The sequence below is a fragment of the Brachyhypopomus gauderio genome, chromosome 12, assembly GCF_052324685.1.
Source record: "Brachyhypopomus gauderio isolate BG-103 chromosome 12, BGAUD_0.2, whole genome shotgun sequence".
Classification (NCBI taxonomy): Eukaryota; Metazoa; Chordata; class Actinopteri; order Gymnotiformes; family Hypopomidae; genus Brachyhypopomus; species Brachyhypopomus gauderio.
In genome coordinates, this window is record NC_135222.1 from 2,841,525 (window position 1) to 2,859,233 (window position 17,709).

The window sequence follows — 17,709 nt, forward strand, 5'->3', positions numbered from 1 at the left end:
TTAGCCACTTCTACTATTTACTGATGGGGTTTATCCTCCCATGATGGTTCCTGTTTCTCCATCTCAGGTTTGATGTACTGTCTGATGTTCTCATGAAACACGTCATGTTCTTCATTGATGGATAGTGGCTCTGATGCTCATTAGTCCTCACTAGTGCCCCCCCCCCCCCTTCTCCCTTCTCCCCATATATATAACGCAACAGATGCAGTAGAAAATTGCAGTAGAAATTTCAGAAACTCTTATAGAAGTCATAGATAGGATATGGATTAAAATAAATCTGAAAATGTAGCTAGTGCATTTACTGGTGGCAGGTTCTCATGGCTGTCTTTTAACACATTATTAGTTACATTAGTCATGAATCAGGTCAGAGACAAGTCTGTAGGTGTCATTTGGCACATAGCACTTGGGATGTGTTTTGCTGTTATCTTAAAACTGAAACCGTTATCTGCATGTCAGTTATAAAACCTTGTTGGCCAACTCTCAAAATTACACATTTCACACAGAAAAAACATCTTTCATGATTTACATTTACATTTATGGCATTTAGCAGACGCTCTTATCCAGAGCGACTTACAAAGTGCTTTGCACTTTGATTGTGTTAATTGTTTAAATTACGTGTTCTAGGAACACGTAATTGGAATCACTGTGACAGCATCTTATTTTACACACTTAAAAAAGCACAAATTGCTGCTATTCAATGCTGTGGCTTATCAGTCACTGTCTAGGGAACTCATAATAACTCATAATAACTCATAATAATCACACTAACCCTCAATGGTCTAGAAATATAAAATGAAATTCAACATCAATTTCTAAGTTAGTGATCATTTGAAGGCTGTATGCACCTTAAATAAAACTTGGTCATTTGGTAATAGATGTGGACTTTGGGAATTTGAAAGTCAAATAAAAAACACAAGTCTGACAGTAAGCCAATTCCTTCAAGCAAACTCCATCTTCTGCATGTCATTTCTGAGCATGAACTAACATGTATAATGGCTTGAAAGCAGTATGGCTATCATAAGTCTTTATCGCTTTGACTCTGATGTGTCTGCGGGCGATAAGATGGTGAAGAGTGAAGTTTACACGGTGGCATGTTATAGTCCTGACCTTTTCAAAGCAGTTGTTTGTTCAGTAGCAAGAAACTTGGCAATGATACTTAAATACGCACATTTTAAAGAAGCTTGTATTTGGACCAGACAATCCTTTGGATGATTTATTACTTCCTGTGATAAAGGTCAGCCTTCAGATAGCGAAGTGCATGAGCAGCCGTGCTCTTATTGTGCAACGTTTCCTGTAATCGTGTTTCATTTAGTGACATCTGAAAGTTATCCATAAATTTTAGGTCCATTGTACAGCTGCAAAATTGCATTCTCCGAAAGGATCCAACACATTGTTCATGTTTCAAATTATGTGGGCGGTCTTTACTCTGGCCCAGGGGTTTTGAGGATGGTGGGTGGTGCACGTTCAACAGACCATTCACATTTAATGTTCTGTTTAAAGACACTTTAGGTGATATGTTTTTGCATTCATAAGGTAAAACGCAAGACCTTTTGTTAAAAAAGGAAATAATGGGATGCTTTATTAATAACAGCAAATATTTACAGATTCCTCTATCTCTCTCTCTCTCTGTCAGACACACACAATTGCACAACACGGTGTACTGTAACAAAATTTGGTAATATAAAAAAATGTCTTAAAATGCACTGATATGCAAAATATAATAACAGGCCTTAGAGAGTCAAATGGGACTGAACTCACTTTAGTGAGGGCAGCACAAGTAACATAATAGCATATGAATTTCCATTGCATTGCTTTGTGAACATAACCACAATGCATACATTCAAATGTGGTGTATTATATATGAGCATCATTGTGAAAGAAAATTCTTTATGCACTTACAACCATAACAACGATTTATCCATGTATCTACAAACTTCTGCTCTGAGTAATAGATTAATACTGGAAGCTACAAGCGCTCAGTCATACACATTAGGTTCCTCTCTGCTTCACTAATAGTGACCAATCCTATCACATGAAGACCAGAATCTTCCTTTATAGATCCTAGGTCATCTCTTCAGTATGAAGTGTTTTCCTGGATAGTGATTTTCATCAGATCTTGCACCCACTGATGTTTGGGATTGCCACAGTATGTTTTTGACTTCTTCGTTCTGAATCTTTGTTGAAAGAAATAGAAGAAAAATATTGTAAACATAAGTTCTACTGAGGTTTTATTCAGCCAAACCATGTAGCTGAAATAACATCAAGGTTATTGACATGAATACTAACTTCATTATTGCTGTAGTCACATAGTGACTGAATAGTGTGCTTACAGTGTTTACAGAAAGAAAAAGTACAGATACCCTTTGGGATTCTAGTCTGTATTTTGAGAACCTGTTTATTTTGTCAGAACAGCATGGGAGAACAGCCAGAACTTACACAATAGCAGGGATGTTGCACCCCCCATCCATCACCTGAATCCTGAAGCTCACGGTTCTGCGTTTGATTTGTTTTTTCACTTCCTTATCATAACGCAGGCAGCAATTTTCATAAGTCCCTGTTGGAAAAATAGTAATATAATATTTACAGATGACAATGAGACTAAAGCTCTTTACAGTTTCTATTTATAGTCTTGACTTTAGACCAGAATTAAAGTTATTATGTTGTTTAACTGACATAAGGCATCTCACTCATTAAATTAAAATTGTCTATTGAACATTTTAACAAAAACAAGAAAATGCATACATTTTTGTTTAAAATTACATTTTATATTCCCAAATATGGAATGGAGTTTCAATTGGAATATATATGAAACAATCCAATTTTATTCTGAAAGGCACATCTTTCTATATACAGAATAGCCATAAAGAATCTGCATTTGCAAACAGCAGAATCTGGAACACTATTCCATCAACAAAAAGCAGCAATCAAGAATGATTAGGTTGGTTCTCAATTACAGCATTGCATACACCGTAACAAATACCTACCTTGTGCCAAACTTGGATACATGCAAGCCAGAAGCAGAATAAGAAAGAGGACATGGACCTTCATGGCTTTGGTTGATGTTCTGTTGTCAGCTGAGGTGGCAGATGAAGTGAATTTTAACCACACTACCTCTTTTTTAACCATACTACCATACTACTTATCTGATGCAAACATGCTTCTTGTTGAGATAAAATATGTCTGCTGTGAATCAAGTCCTCTAAACATACATACCGTGATGATCTCCGTAGTGCAGAGTACTGTTGCTCAGAATACAGTTGCTCAATGTTCAAGATTTAGGCACTTGTGGGGGAGCTTCAGACCCTTTATGGTTTTCAGCAAAAATACTTGAGCCTCAACCACACCTCCCTCTCATACAGGCCAATCAGACAAGATTCAACAATTCTATAAATGATTAAGTCCCTAATCTGGGGCAGCTTTGATTTTACACAAGCTGCAGGCAAAGTGAAAAACTATAAGAAAGTATAATAAGCAAAAAATATATATAATAGAATCAAGTGGCAATTAAGGGGTCCATGCACTTTTAACATTCATCCATCCATTATCTTTACCACTTAATCCCACTAGTCAGGGTCATGGGGGGTGGAGCTGGAGCCAATCCCAGCATCATCAGGCAAAGGCAGGTACACCATGGGCAGGTCGCCAGTCCACCACATGGCCAACACACACGCACACACTCACACCTACGGGCAATTTAGAGTGATCAATCAACCTAACACACATGTATTTGGACTGTGGGAGGAAACTGGAGTACCTGGAGAAAACCCACGCAAGCACAAGGAGAACATGCAAAGTCCACACTGAGCAGCCCAGACCGAGAATCGAATCCAGACCGCCTTGCTGTAAGGCACATATGTCAAAGTCAAGCCTAAAGTGCTGGAATTTAGGCTAAAGTATTTGAAAATGCTTGAAATTGTAACTACTTTGTTTCACAACAAATAGCTATCTGACTGAACAGTTCTCCTGTATTACGTTAACAAATACAAGCCTCTTGGAATTTCCAGGACGAAACATGAGAGAACGTGAAGACGTTAAGATTGGGTGTTTTGAAAATAAACAACCAATAAATAATGTGATGAAAAAGCAAATTATTTCGAATCATTACGAGTATATGTATAAATATTTAACTTAATTAGGTTTAACATGCTGGGAATTATTGAAATGGACCTTGAAAGTGACGTACAAGTGCTTTAATTCCACCTTGCAAAGGTGTATGAGCCCAGCAAACATGACTTTGTTCATTGAAGCTAAAGCGCAGCACGTGCAAAGTACTTTGCGTAGTGTGGGTGCTTGCGTAGCTTAGGGGGAGGGATCGTCGATCCTCTTTTTGACTTCGAGGTTTGAGATTGTGTCATAATTTCGATCGATTTATATTAAATATCGAAATCGTGACACCTCTAAATAGCACTAAACACCACACCACCATGCCACCTACTTTTAACATGTCCATTCTAAAGCAGATTGTTCAGACTGGTAAGCATAATGCAAGTATTTATTATTTCACTAGTGCGGACATCCACTTAGGTACTTTATTGATACTTGACACTTTATTGATACTTAGAACGTGCTGTAGCTGGAATTCAAACCGCAGGCACTTGGATTGGCAGGCATAAGATTTTGAGTCACAGTAGATACTGAAAGGCTGTCATTTTCACAAAGCTGCGTATATTCCGTTTTTTTTTATATCAATATGAATATATGGTGTTTACAGTAGTGGAGTTAATTAGATGTGTGCATACTAAGACACTTTGTGTCAATCACTTCTTTGTTTTGATTTTAATTCTATATCGCTTTAAAGTTTTTAAATTCAGTACAGATATGTATGCTCTATATGTGTTTGCCGGTTGTTGCTATTACTCATGTCAGTTCTACGTCTCCCTGCGCTCCCACCTTCTTCTTCTTAGACCCACACACCCCCTCTCTGAGTTCTGGTTTGAGTGCTTTGCAGGGGTGGACTGGGGAGAAAAAGTGGCCCGGGAGTTCCTGCCAGACTGGCCCACTATATCCCAACAGACGAATCAAGCGCTAGGACCACGCAGAAAATGACTGCTCCGAGTTCTCCCCCCATATATATATATGACTTTATACATGGCACGTAGTGTTTTTGACAGCTTTTATTGTCATATGGGCAATATTACTATATTACTTCCAGCAATAATATGATTACAAAACCACATAGTGGCATAACAAAATAACTAAAAACCTAACCACTTGACCCTGACAAAATACATTGTTCACTCAGTGAGTAACCTCTGCAGCTTTTTTTTTCTCTCTCAGCTTTTCAGCGACACCTTTACGTTTCGTAGTTTGTTTAGACCCTGGCTTAGACTGCTCCATCTTTACGGCAATGCGAACTTATCACGTTTCAGTAGTGTCAACCGTGTCACGGAGGGATCACATGATGAGTTAGACCCTCAGCAGTGTCAGTGTGCAACTGGCGTTTCTCTCTTGACTTGTCACTCGTGGGATACAAACAGGGAGATATAATGAATGTGGCATTAGTATGGACAAGGCTTTTCCAGTTTGTGACTACTTGTATTAATAAGTGACACAGCTGCTGTATGTTTTCGTAGTCCGGCCTGGATTTTCTGGGACAAGTTGGTTTTTTTTTTACTGATCTCCACTGCATACCGTCAGCCCGCATCAGCTGGCCCAGTCCGCGGCCCGGTCCAACTCGTTCATGTGTTTACAGGCTCAGTCTGCGGCCGTGCGCTGAGCAGGTTAGTCTGACTGGAGCAGGGGAGGTAATAACACCGTTAAACAGCAGCGTGACTACGAACCAGGGCCGCAGTGCGCGGCAGTGGCTCCTCCACGGGCCGAGTTAAACCACCGGCGGCCCACCGGCCCACTAACCCATCGGCACACCAGGGAAATCCCCGGTATTAATGTATGCCAGTCTGCCCCTGGTGCTTTGTCAGAAATCTGGTTTGCTCTTTGTACCCAGTGTCTTCACCTAGTTGTGTCTGTCTGCTTTACAGTTTCTTGTTTTAGTTTGTTAGTATTTTTATTTACTCATTTGATTTACTTGACCCTCTTGTTACATCTAGTTTCTTTCTGTGTTAGTATTATGTTTAGCTGCTATGCTGCTTTATTTTTCTTTGCTCCTTTATTATTTTCCATCATTTTCTTTCTGTGCTTATTGTTCGCATTCCCAGGTTCATTGCTACTTTCTCTTTGCTCTCTCCCTGTGGAAGGTCCCACTTCTGTATCACTTTATTGCCTTGTTCATTGTCTTATTCTAGTTTTGTTTTGACCTAGTGTTGTCTGTGTTTACCATCCCCTGTCATTTCCACTGACCCCTTGGGTATAAACGCTGTATTAGTGTTGGTCAGTTGTCCTCTTCGGTATAAACCCTGTATTAGTGTTGGTCGGTTGTCCTCTTGGGTATAAACCCTGTATTAGTGTTGGTCGGTTGTCCTCTTGGGTATAAACCCTGTATTAGTGTTGGTCGGTTGTCCTCTTGGGTATAAACCCTGTATTAGTGTTGGTCGGTTGTCCTCTTGGGTATAAACCCTGTATTAGTGTTGGTCGGTTGTCCTCTTGGGTATAAACCCTGTATTAGTGTTGGTCGGTTGTCCTCTTGGGTATAAACCCTGTATTAGTGTTGGTCGGTTGTCCTCTTGGGTATAAACCCTGTATTAGTGTTGGTCGGTTGTCCTCTTGGGTATAAACCCTGTATTAGTGTTGGTCGGTTGTCCTCTTGGGTATAAACCCTGTATTAGTGTTGGTCGGTTGTCCTCTTGGGTATTGTGCTGCCACTGCTGGAGTGCAGTAGCACCACCAGCCCACTAGGGGAGTTTCTGCAATTGAATAAGAAAACAAAAAAAGTTGAGAGAGTCTGAACTGGTAGCATCCCGCAGGTTGTTGTTCTCAAAGTTATTTTTTACACAGAGCATGGGAAATATATGCCTTTTTACAGTGCCTTCATTAGAGGGTCAAATAAACCCTACTACGATTGTGGAAAACCTTTGCCTCATATTTTGAAGAACTGTTATCTATCTGCATAACTGGACATCCAAGTACAGCAAGGGCAGAATAGGTATAAACCCTGTATAAGTGTTGGTCAGTTGTCCTCTTGGGTATAAACCTTGTATAAGTGTTGGTCAGTTGTCCCTTGCACTTGTGTCCACCCCTTTGGTCCATGAGCCAATGGTGTTACAGTGTGACCCCTCCCTGATCTCTCCCTCACTTCCCCATTAGTCAGTGTTTTTAAACCCTGTATCTTTCCTTTGTCTTTTTATTGTCATTGCACATACATTTACTTTATTTTTTCATTGAGCTCAGCAATAGAACCCACTTTGGCAAAATGTTACAGTATTTGGTAAACGTACAGAAAAGCCTCTCAATATGCAAGCCTGTGAAATGCCTGATGGCAATAAAATTGGCTACAATGTTCATGGTCAGGGCTCTCAAGTTTTGGATTCATGTCAGAGTGTGAGAGTTGTTGACAGGGGGTGGCGAACGTTAATTGTTGAGCGGGGGGGGGGGGTGGCGAACGTGAGTTGTTGAGCGGGGGGGGGTGGCGAACGTGAGTTGTTGAGCGGGGGGGGGTGGCGAACGTGATAGAAGTTTTCCAAATAATAGAAGTTTTCATGTCTTAGCACCGATGCTGCCCAGTACTGACATGTGACTTAAAAATTGTCTGCCCTCTCTTCCCCTGTCAAGTTTTATGACAACTGATGCCAACATTGTTGAGATTTAGGTGTTTAAGTAGATGAAACTTCCACTTTGAACTGATTAACACATTATAGTGTTTGGGCCTTGTGTTTACTCATTGATGTATATTGAATTGTGTGGTGATTAGCATGTTTTAGTATTAAAGTCTTAGTATTAAAATTCTACTTCACATCCCTATCTGGGTAGAATTTTCATGTTCTGTCTGTGTGGGTTTCTTCCCTATACTTTAAACTATATTCTAATAACTATTGCTTTTAAAATCTGACAATTTTCACATAGAAATGCCTTTTTCAGTCCATACAAAAATCCTCCTTCGGGCCCTTGTAAAAAAAATGCTTGATCTTCATCTGTACAAGTTTATGCATGTGAAAGGAAGCTCAAAAATTGTAGCTACGCTGTATGATTTTCACTGTTTCGCAATAATCACTTGCTTAAAACTCAAATCTGTTGTATTATATCCAATGTTTTAACAAACTGGATATGGGCATGTTCATAGGTGTATATGACCTTAATTCAGTTCATCCACATTATTGCACAACATGACTTCTCAGATTTGTGTTGTTATTGGCATGCCATTCAGAAGAAAAACACAGGTGCCAAGTGTTGTATTGTACAGCGCTTCCAGCTAGTTTACTGGAAGTGGGAGAGTAAAAAACAACGTCCTTTCTGTCATTGTTACCCATGTGACCCATAAACCCCTATTGAGTAATTTCACCAAAATAATATAATGACACTTCAGTAACCTAACCTTTTTTAAGGAGACAGCAGATAAACTAGATATATGTTGGCTGTTGGTCTATTGTAATTGCTCTGATTTTGATTCCTTGATTCTATGATATAGCAGTTTATTATATTTACTGTTACACGTTATTACATTTATATAGTATAAGACCCTTTACAGACAAAACTCAATGAAGTCACTCACACCAATGAGAAGCAACAGCTAATTTGCCCACAGTGTCCCCTGAGGAACTGCACCAAATGCAGGAAATGGGGGGAAGTTAAGACCAGACAGAGCATCAATCACTGTGTACATACATTTACTGAGTTTAGAAACTAGCTGCCATGCGTTTAGATTGTGAGAGGAAACACACAGAGGAAATGGAAACTCCACCCAGATAGGGATTCAAACCGGAGTCCTTAGTGCTGAGAGACAAACATACTAACCCCCAAGTCACCAAATGTTTAACATTAAAAAGGTAGAAAGGTACAACCACCCAATGGAGGATGGGTTTCCTTCTGAGTCTAGATCCTCTCTAGGTTTCTTTCTAATTCCCACAATCATAGGGAGTTTTTCCTTTCCACTGTCGCCTTTAGCCAGTGACGGTATATATAATGAACGGTACTTCACCGTTGACTCCCATTGTGAACTTTTGAAGCCACCAAGATGGCCGCATGGACACAACCATCTTGAATGCACTTGCGCAGTAGATGAAAATTGGAGCCAGAGCATGCCCATTAGAACCAGTAGGCAGGACAGTATCTCCGCCAGAGACCGTATCTCCGTCCCGACATTCGTTAGGATACGCCCACCAGTATAGACACTTTTGACATTTTACAAAATAAAAAAAGGTAAAAGGTTTTAATACTGCTGTCGAGAGTTTTGCGGTCAAGAGTTTTGATAGAGTTTTGCTGTTGAGCGCGTTCACGTTTGAGCATCAAGTATTAGATGTCAACCAATGCAGCTATTAACTGTCAATCACCTTATCGCCACACCCCTTTAAATAATACTTAACTTCTATAAAATCTGTTTATCATAGAGAAAAACACTGGGAGAGATACTAACGCAATGGGGTCTTATAGAATTTACAAAATAGAATTGCTCAAAAAACTTATTTTACGTGTAATAAAAATTCAAAGTTTCTTGTCCGGCCCGTTCACTTACATGGGAATGGGCGGGGTTAAAAGTTGTACTGCAGCCAGCCACTAGAGGGCAGCTGACTCACGGAGGCTTCACTTTTCACTCGTGTCGTCCAGTCCACTTATATATACACGGTCTCTGCCTTTAGCTTGCTCATTAGGGATCTGGACCCATACGATTGTAAAGCTGCTTTGTGACAATATGCGTTGTAAAAAGCGATATATAAATACATTTGACTTTGACTTTACTAACTCTGGATAATTGTACCTCAGTAAGATAAATCTTTTGCAGATTTACTTCAATTCAGTAATTGGTCTTGTACTTTTTGTACTTGTACTTAATTTTAGGCCTATATTGATTTACTAATTGTAAAATATATGCAACAAGGCAGAGCCGGCCCTGACCAATTGGTTACCACCTGACATGCTTGGGGAATTGTTCTCCAGTCACAGTTGTATGTCTTAGTCCTGTCACTGACAGGCTTACAGACTGTGACTTGGGTCCATGACCACCTGATCAGAGGAGCCAGCCTATCGAGCAGGTCTTGACCGATGAGCAGCTGTTTCGCGTCAAATTTAGAGGTGTTGACTGGGTCCACGTGCTCCATCTCTGGGAGTGTGAACTCCAACCAAGCTCTCTGGTTGGTTGGGGCATGGTTTTGCCTATAGCAGCTGATGCTAAGCTGAGAGGACTCAATGTTGAGGCATCTCCCCATGGCGAGTGAGGCCTGTCTCATGGTGGAGAATGTGTCGGTGCAGATGAGGCTGATCTCCGATCCGGTATCCAGTAGCGTGTTGACACTTGGGTGATCTTCTCGGAGGACACTGGTATAGATGCGTTGGGCGCTGCCTTTCCAGACCAGGTCTCCCAGGAACTGCAGGAGTGGAGAGGAAGAAGTAGAAAGAATGGATGAAGTTTGCTCTGCAGCTGGTGGCGGTGCGTTCTCACTTGATAGTTCCCTTCCCCAGCCAATGAGATCCGGGATAGCGGTGAGGAGGGTTCTTGGCCTAGTCATGCAACTGAGGGACCTCCATCCTCACAAGAGCGTTTCTCACGGTCCTTGGCTGGCCGGTTGGTGTTCATGTCCTTCTCCTGGGACATCTTTGTGATTGTATCTTTGAGAAGCTGAAGCTCCGTCCTTAATTCAGCAGTGGCTTGTGACTCGGTCTCTGGACTTCTGCCTCGGTCTCTGTGTTCTTGGCGTCGAGCGGTCCGATTCTGGTTGTCCCATCTGTTCTCTCGGGGTGATCGCTTAGGCTCATGGGAGGAGTAGTGGTTGTCACGGCTCTTCTGGTGTGCCCTTGACTGGTGTAGATCACCCCCCTTGGACTGTTGGTGTCCGTCTCTCCCGTGCCTTGGATTTTTCTCCAAGTGGGAGTGGTGAGACAGGCTAGCCCCATGGTGGACACAGTTACCATTTGGTACTTCCGATCCCTCCAATTCTATGGGTTCGCTTGCGGAGTTCTGCATGGCGAGTACTTGGGGATTCTCTTCTCTCTTATCCCCCAATCGGACGACAGTCTCCCAGGCCATCTGTGCCATCTTCCGGATGTCACACATGGATGGGTCACCTTGCCGGGTGAGAAGAGTCACGTGGGTGCGCACGCATGGATGCAGGTTGTGCAGGAAGAGTGACTTGAATGCTCTGTCTTCTTCAAGTCTTGGGCCATTTCTTCCTTGGAAGTAGGCATGTCTCAGGCGAGTGTAGAAGTCCCGGGGATGTCCGTGGCGGCCATGCTTGATCTGGATGGCTGAAATGGTTGCAGAGGGGAGTATTCCTCTGCTAGAGCCTCACAGAGCAGGTTGAAGTCATCACGGGTGTCAGCTGGCTGGGCCTCTATGAAGGCATGGACTGATCTGGAAGTCGTCTTCCAGATTAATTTGACTCTCTCTGTGGGTGGAGTGAGGCAAGTCAAGAAGGCAATGCCTTATCTCTCTGAGGTAGTCTTCAACGTTGTGGTTGCGCTTCTCTGGATCAAAGCGCTCAATGTCTTTGGCGAGGGCATCAAGCTGCTTCAGGCGTGGGGCATCACTCTGTCTCGGTTCTCGGGCGAAGCTATAAGGCGGGGAGTGGGCCCTCTCAGGGCGGTCACGCTCATAGTGATGTGGCTCGTACCTTCCACGCTGAGGAGACTGGAGGATGCGCCCGTCATATCTGTCATGGTGCAGGGGCTCTTCTCTTTCCGGGGAGTAGTCATCAAGTCCATGGTCTCTATAGGTCTGGTAGGGAGGTCTGGAGAGTGCAGCTCTCCGCATATCTAGGAGGCCCTTCCGCTGGTGGTCAGCAAAGCGAACTTGTTCCTGGTGCTGAGCGTCAGAGCGGTAGGAGCAGCGGGTTGATTCTCGCCGTGGGGGTGAGAAGAAAAAGGGGGACATGGAGGAGGAGTAGTGCTGATGCGTAGTTCGGGGTCTCTCAGGCACGTAGCGGGACATGAGAACCCTGAAGGGGGTTCGGGGAGCCCGTACTGGGCGGAGCTCTTCAGGGTGTTCTTCCTCCTCCAAATCATAACTTGAAGGGTGGTGGCGCGGAGCAGTTCTTGGTACTGTTGGCCGTGGTGGACTGAGGCGTAAACTGGGTTGTCTGGTGCCTCGTGAGTCCCGGCGAGATGGTATTGGCTCCAGGGGAGGCACGACCCGGTCATCTCTGGGGTTCTGGGAGTGAAGGGACATCCTGCTGACTGCCTCCACTATGGACCTCACCTCCAGGTCTCTCTTACCTCCTGAGCCGGCATTCTCCTTCCTCTGTCGTGTGCTGGTCAGGTAATCCACCTCCTCCTGCAGGGCATCTAACTCAATACTGGTTTTCTTGTGGAAGAGCAGGAATATTCGGCCAATGGCCTCCTGGATGTTGACCTCAGAAGCTTGCTGGATAAAAGCCACCATTTCACCCATTTTCCTTTCACAGTCCTCCCTGGAATATTGCTGGATGCTGTTCTCTTCTTCAGGCAGTCGGATGAGTTGGCTGATCAGGTTGGGAAGGGAGATATGCGGGGGTTGCTCCCCTGAGTTGCGTCGGGATGCTGATGCTGTGCTCATTCTCAGGCCTATGACTATGGCTCAGTTCTCCTAGGGACAAGCAGGCTATGCACTGTACTCAACGTGTATGAAACCAGCACTAAGCTTTGACTAGGTCAAATGACAACAAGCACGTACTCTAAAGGAATATGAAGCTAGCAGCAAGCCTTGACTATATCAAATAGGGCAACAAGCGAGGAGCAGCAACTTCTGCAAACCCAATGTACTGGAGCGGCTAAGGCAGGGGTGGCCAACCCGCGGCTCTTTGCCTGGTGTCATGCGGCTCCCCAGCCGGTCCGCGGGCTCACCTGCACAAACGGGGCGACACACTGCTACATAACACAGTAAGAAAAGTGGCTCTTGGTCTATGACGGTTTGGCCACCCCTGGGCTAAGGGATCTATTCTAGTTATGGCAGGGGTGGACTACAGTTAGCCCATGCGCTAGCTACCTCCAATGATGTGTACCAGCATTAAATTCTAACAAACAGGAGCAAGCAATCGAACTTTCATTTAGGTGAGGCTACTCTGAATTCAATCAAAATCAGTATCAAAACATCAATGCTTATTAATATAACTTAGTTAATTCATTACCAGTCAATGGTTACCGAATAACAACACCCCAGATGTGATCAATAAAAGTCCTAATTAATATGAGTCGACAGTAAAAGGTGGTTGCTCATTAATTAGCACTGATCAAATTAGAGAAGTATGGTTAGTTGTTATTCTTATGGAAAAATGTAAGGTATACCGTGCTGTTGTCCTCAGCTGCCTGCTTTATTCTGCAGAGACCTATACCTTGTATCGCCGCCATGTCAACCAGCTTCAGCGCACGCAGATGGCTCAGTTGCACCATCTTCTCAGAATCCGCTGGCAGGATCGCATCAGCAACGTAGAGGTTAGAAGACGTGCTGGCATACCCAGTGTGGACGCTCTTCTTACCCAGTGCCAACTCCGCTGGGCTGGCCATGTGTTTCGCATGAGTGAAGCAAGGCTGCCTAAAGCAGTCTTTTATGGTGAGCTGCACAATGGAAGAAGAAGTGTTGGTCGCCCGAAGTTCCGCTACAAGGACTGCCTGAAGAGCCACCTGGAAATCTGCAATATTGAGGCAGAGACATGGGCGGCTGCAGCTCAGAACCGCATGGTCTGGAGAGCTCACTGTAGACAGTCCATCACCAGTGTGGAAAGTCAACTCAGGGCAGAGTCCCAGAGGCGCAGCCAGCAACGTGCGACTAGAGGCTCTCAGTGCCAGTCAGTGCCAGTGCCAGTTGCTTCCCAACTCTCCTGTCGTCACTGCGGACGGACTTGCCTCCACCACATAGGATTATACTCGCACGAGAGAAGTTGCCGGGGTCGTCATACTCCTCAGGAGTGACCACCATACATTCATACATACATACATATGAAACAAAACCTTTGCCCTGGTATACACCTTTGTTTTTAGATTTTGGCGCCACCTAGTGGCGGGATGGGTGTATATACCTTTAACTATGCGGTTGTTCATGCGGAGACTTTAACATACACTTTGATAATGCGGAGGATCCACTGACAAGGGCTTTTACCTCTGTATTGAACTCTGTCGGCATTAACCAAAACGTAGTAGGACCTACACATTATCGAAATCATACCCTAGATCTAATCTTAACGCTGGGTATCGACGTAGATAATATAAATATACTTCCGCAAGCCGTAGCAATCTCCGATCACTATTTAGTCCAATTTGAGATTCATCTTAACATAAATACCCACCCGTCTCCTTGGCAGTGTATAAAGCGCTCGATAATTTCATCAACAGCAACACAGTTTATTGAAACCCTCCCTGACTTAACTGCTTTAGCCCACTCGCCATCTGATCCAGAAGAGTTAGATAGTCTAACCGACTGCTTAGAGAATACCTGCAGATCAGCTCTAGATATAGTAGCTCCACTAAAATATAAAAAAGCTAGATCCAAAAAGCTCGCCCCGTGGTACACTGACCAAACTAGAAACTTGTAGCACGTAAATTAGAGCGTAAATGGCGATCCACTAAATTGGAAGTATTCCACTGTGCCTGGAAGGATAGCCTTATCGAATACAAACGGGCTCTCACTAAAGCACGCTCAGCATACTTAGCCTCACTGATAGAGAAAAATAAAAACAACCCTAGATTTCTTTTTAATACTATTTCTAAACTTACAAAAAATCAAGCAGGCACAGAACCTCAGATTCCAGTAAACCTCACTAGTAATGTATTTATAGATTTCTTTGATAATAAAATAGAGAATATTACACAAAATATAAAACCATTTATTAGCAATACAACTGGTATGTCATCTGGTTTGGCTGATATTGATTTAAATTACATACCGGGAGAAAAACTTGATGCTTTTCATCCACTCCCACAATCAGAATTAGATAAAATAATTTCTTCCTTAAATTGTACTACCTGCACACTAGACTCAGTTCCCTCAAAGTTATTAAAAGAGGTATTACCAGCTGTAACTGAACCTCTTCTAACTATAGTTAACTCTTCCATTACAATAGGTCACATGCCCAAATCATGTAACTTAGCAATTATTAAACCTCTGATCAAGAAACCAAATCTTGATCCGACTGTGCTATCTAATTATAGACCCATTTCAAACACATAATTTATATCTAAGATCATAGAAAAAGCTGTTGTCCAGCAATTATGCCTATATCTGCATAGGAATAAGATATTTGAAAAGTTCCAATCTGGTTTTAGGCCCCATCACAGTACTGAAACAGCAATAGTTAAAGTAACAAATGATCTCCTCCTTGCTTCAGATCAAGGCTATGTATCACTGTTAGTGCTTCTTGATCTTAGTGCAGCATTCGACACAATTGATCATAGGATCTTGCTAAAAAGGTTAGAACGCTGGGTTGGAGTCTCTGGCACAGCCCTTTCATGGTTGTATTCTTACTTAACAAATCGCTATCAGTTTGTAGAGCTCAATAATATTCCATCCAAATGTACAATAGTTAAATATGGGGTCCCGCAAGGCTCCATCTTAGGACCACTATTATTTACATTATATATGCTACCATTGGGCACAGTTATAAACAATCATGGTGTCAATTTTCACTGCTATGCGGATGACACTCAACTTTACATATCAGCCAAACCCGATGACAAACTCAGTTTAGGAAAAAATGAGGCCTGTGTAAGAGATATTAAATGCTGGATGTCTCTAAACTTCCTCCAACTAAATGAGGACAAAACAGAAGTTCTCCTTGTGGGCCCTAAGGCCGCAAGACAAAAAATTCCAAATTTAATGCTTAATCTTGCAGACTATCCCATTACACCTGGCACAGTAGCCAAAAACCTAGGCGTCATACTCGACTCCGACCTATCATTTGATAAATACATAGATAATACTACTAGGATAGCATTTCTACATCTCCGCAACATTGCCAAATTAAGAAATGCATTATCACAGGATGATGCAGAAAAATTGGTGCACGCCTTTGTTAGCTCTAGATTAGACTACTGCAGTTCACTACTGTCAACCCAATTCACACACACCGAACTCTGTACAAGATCCAAGATGGCGCCAGTGTGCGGCGACGTCTCAGGAATGTTCCTAGCTGTTTTTATGTCATTATTATTGTTTGTGTCTTTTATTGGTCAAGTACATGCTGTGTCCATTGCTTATGATCGTGAGACACTGTTAAGTATCCGTGCCCAAATGCTGGAAGGTTATGTGAATAATATGCTACAAATGGTAGCATATTCCACCACCTCCATTACTGCTGCCGGTGGCGTCTGAAGTTAGCTGTTTACCGTACTGTCAGCAACGCAAACAACGGCGGAGAAAGCGTGGGAGAAGAGGTGGCATGCTGGTACGATTGCGTGCTCAGTATCAACAACACTCAGGTTGGATTATCAATTCAATCGGGCACTGTTTCACTGATGGCCTATACAAGCGTACCACAGGGAAGTGTCTGGTACGACGTTCACTCGAAGAGAGGTACGAGTGGCTACAGCCGATTGTTCCAGCGCGGTCTCCAGCGGTGTCTATGTTTGCGCGTACGGGGAAACCTGTACTGAAGTCTGGTGGCGTGAACTACAATAATTTACGTGCAATCCCAGTTTTTTTGCCTAATGCCGTGGATCATTCATCAGTTGCTAATTTGGCACTTTTTAATGTTAGATCTTTGTCATGCGTGACTTTGTTTCGTCTAACGACGTGGACTTTCTGTTTTTAGTAGAGACTTGGTTAAAGCCTGGTGAAGACTATCACTTAAATTAACTCTGTCCCCCCAATTATTCTTATTTAAACTCTCCAAGGAGCTTACGTCGGGGTGGTGGCTTGGCTGTTATTTTTAAGGACCTTTATAAATGCTTCACTGTTTCTGTGGGAGCCTTTTCAAGTTTTGAAGTTCTGTTATTTACAGTACATGGAGAAAACCCACTGTTATGTGCTGTGGTTTATCACCCTCCTAAGTCTCAAGGCTGTTTTATGTCAGAATAGTTTTGGACTATGATAAAATATTGGTTGTTGGTGATTTTAATATTCATATCGACGATGCTTCTGATAGATGTGCGACAGATTTCCTGAACACCATGGACAATTTTAACTTTGTTCAGCATGTTGGAGGCCCGACTCATAATCGGGGTCACACATTGGATTTGGTGTTCACGCTGGGATTGTTTCCTCATTCCTTTTCTATGGAGGACTTGTTTGTATCAGACCACAAGTGTATTATTTTTAAGGTTCCCCTGATTATGACTGCTGCATGCTCTAAACACTATGTACGGTCTCGCTTTTTAAATGACAGTTCAGTGGCTGCTTTTTCAGATATGTTTATTGGGTTTAGTGATCAGGTGTCTATGTGTACTGATGTAAATGATTTGGCTTGCTCGTTTAACAAATCATGTTTAACTGTTTTAGATGAGGTTGCACCAGTGAAAACAAGGCTAAAATCTGTTGTAAATTCAACTCCATGGATAAATGAGGATATTCAGCATTTAAAGAGAATATGTAGGAGAGTTGAGCGTGAATGGAAGAAGTCACGGCTTCAGGTTCATTATTTATATTTAAAAGATATGTGGTTAATTTTTAATAATAGGGTTAGGGTCGAAAGAGCTAAATATTTTAACGAATTAATAACTGCAAATGTGCATAACCCTAGATTTTTGTTTTCTACTATTGAT

General features: G+C 42.6%; 1 protein-coding gene across 1 annotated transcript; it reads right to left on the reverse strand.

The window, feature by feature from the left end:
- Positions 1 to 2,031: 2,031 nt before the first annotated feature.
- On the reverse strand, positions 2,032 to 3,367 carry ccl25b (chemokine (C-C motif) ligand 25b). Its single transcript, XM_077024430.1, has 4 exons — positions 3,214 to 3,367; positions 2,985 to 3,074; positions 2,437 to 2,554; positions 2,032 to 2,174 (listed from the first exon to the last, which is right to left on the reverse strand). Exons 2-4 carry the CDS (start codon positions 3,046 to 3,048, stop codon positions 2,075 to 2,077), a joined length of 282 nt encoding a protein of 93 aa, XP_076880545.1. The 5' UTR covers positions 3,049 to 3,074; positions 3,214 to 3,367; the 3' UTR covers positions 2,032 to 2,074.
- Positions 3,368 to 17,709: the final 14,342 nt, after the last annotated feature.

Bases quoted from the DNA above. Each gene is read 5' to 3' on its own strand.
- ccl25b (XM_077024430.1), bottom strand. From the start codon at position 3,048: ATGAAGGTCCATGTCCTCTTTCTTATTCTGCTTCTGGCTTGCATGTAT. The intron at 2,555-2,984 runs GTAGGTATTTGT...TTTTTCCAACAG, and splicing joins GTATCCAAGTTTGGCACAAG to GGACTTATGAAAATTGCTGC. The intron at 2,175-2,436 runs GTAAGTTCTGGC...CTTTCAACAAAG, and splicing joins TGCAACATCCCTGCTATTGT to ATTCAGAACGAAGAAGTCAA.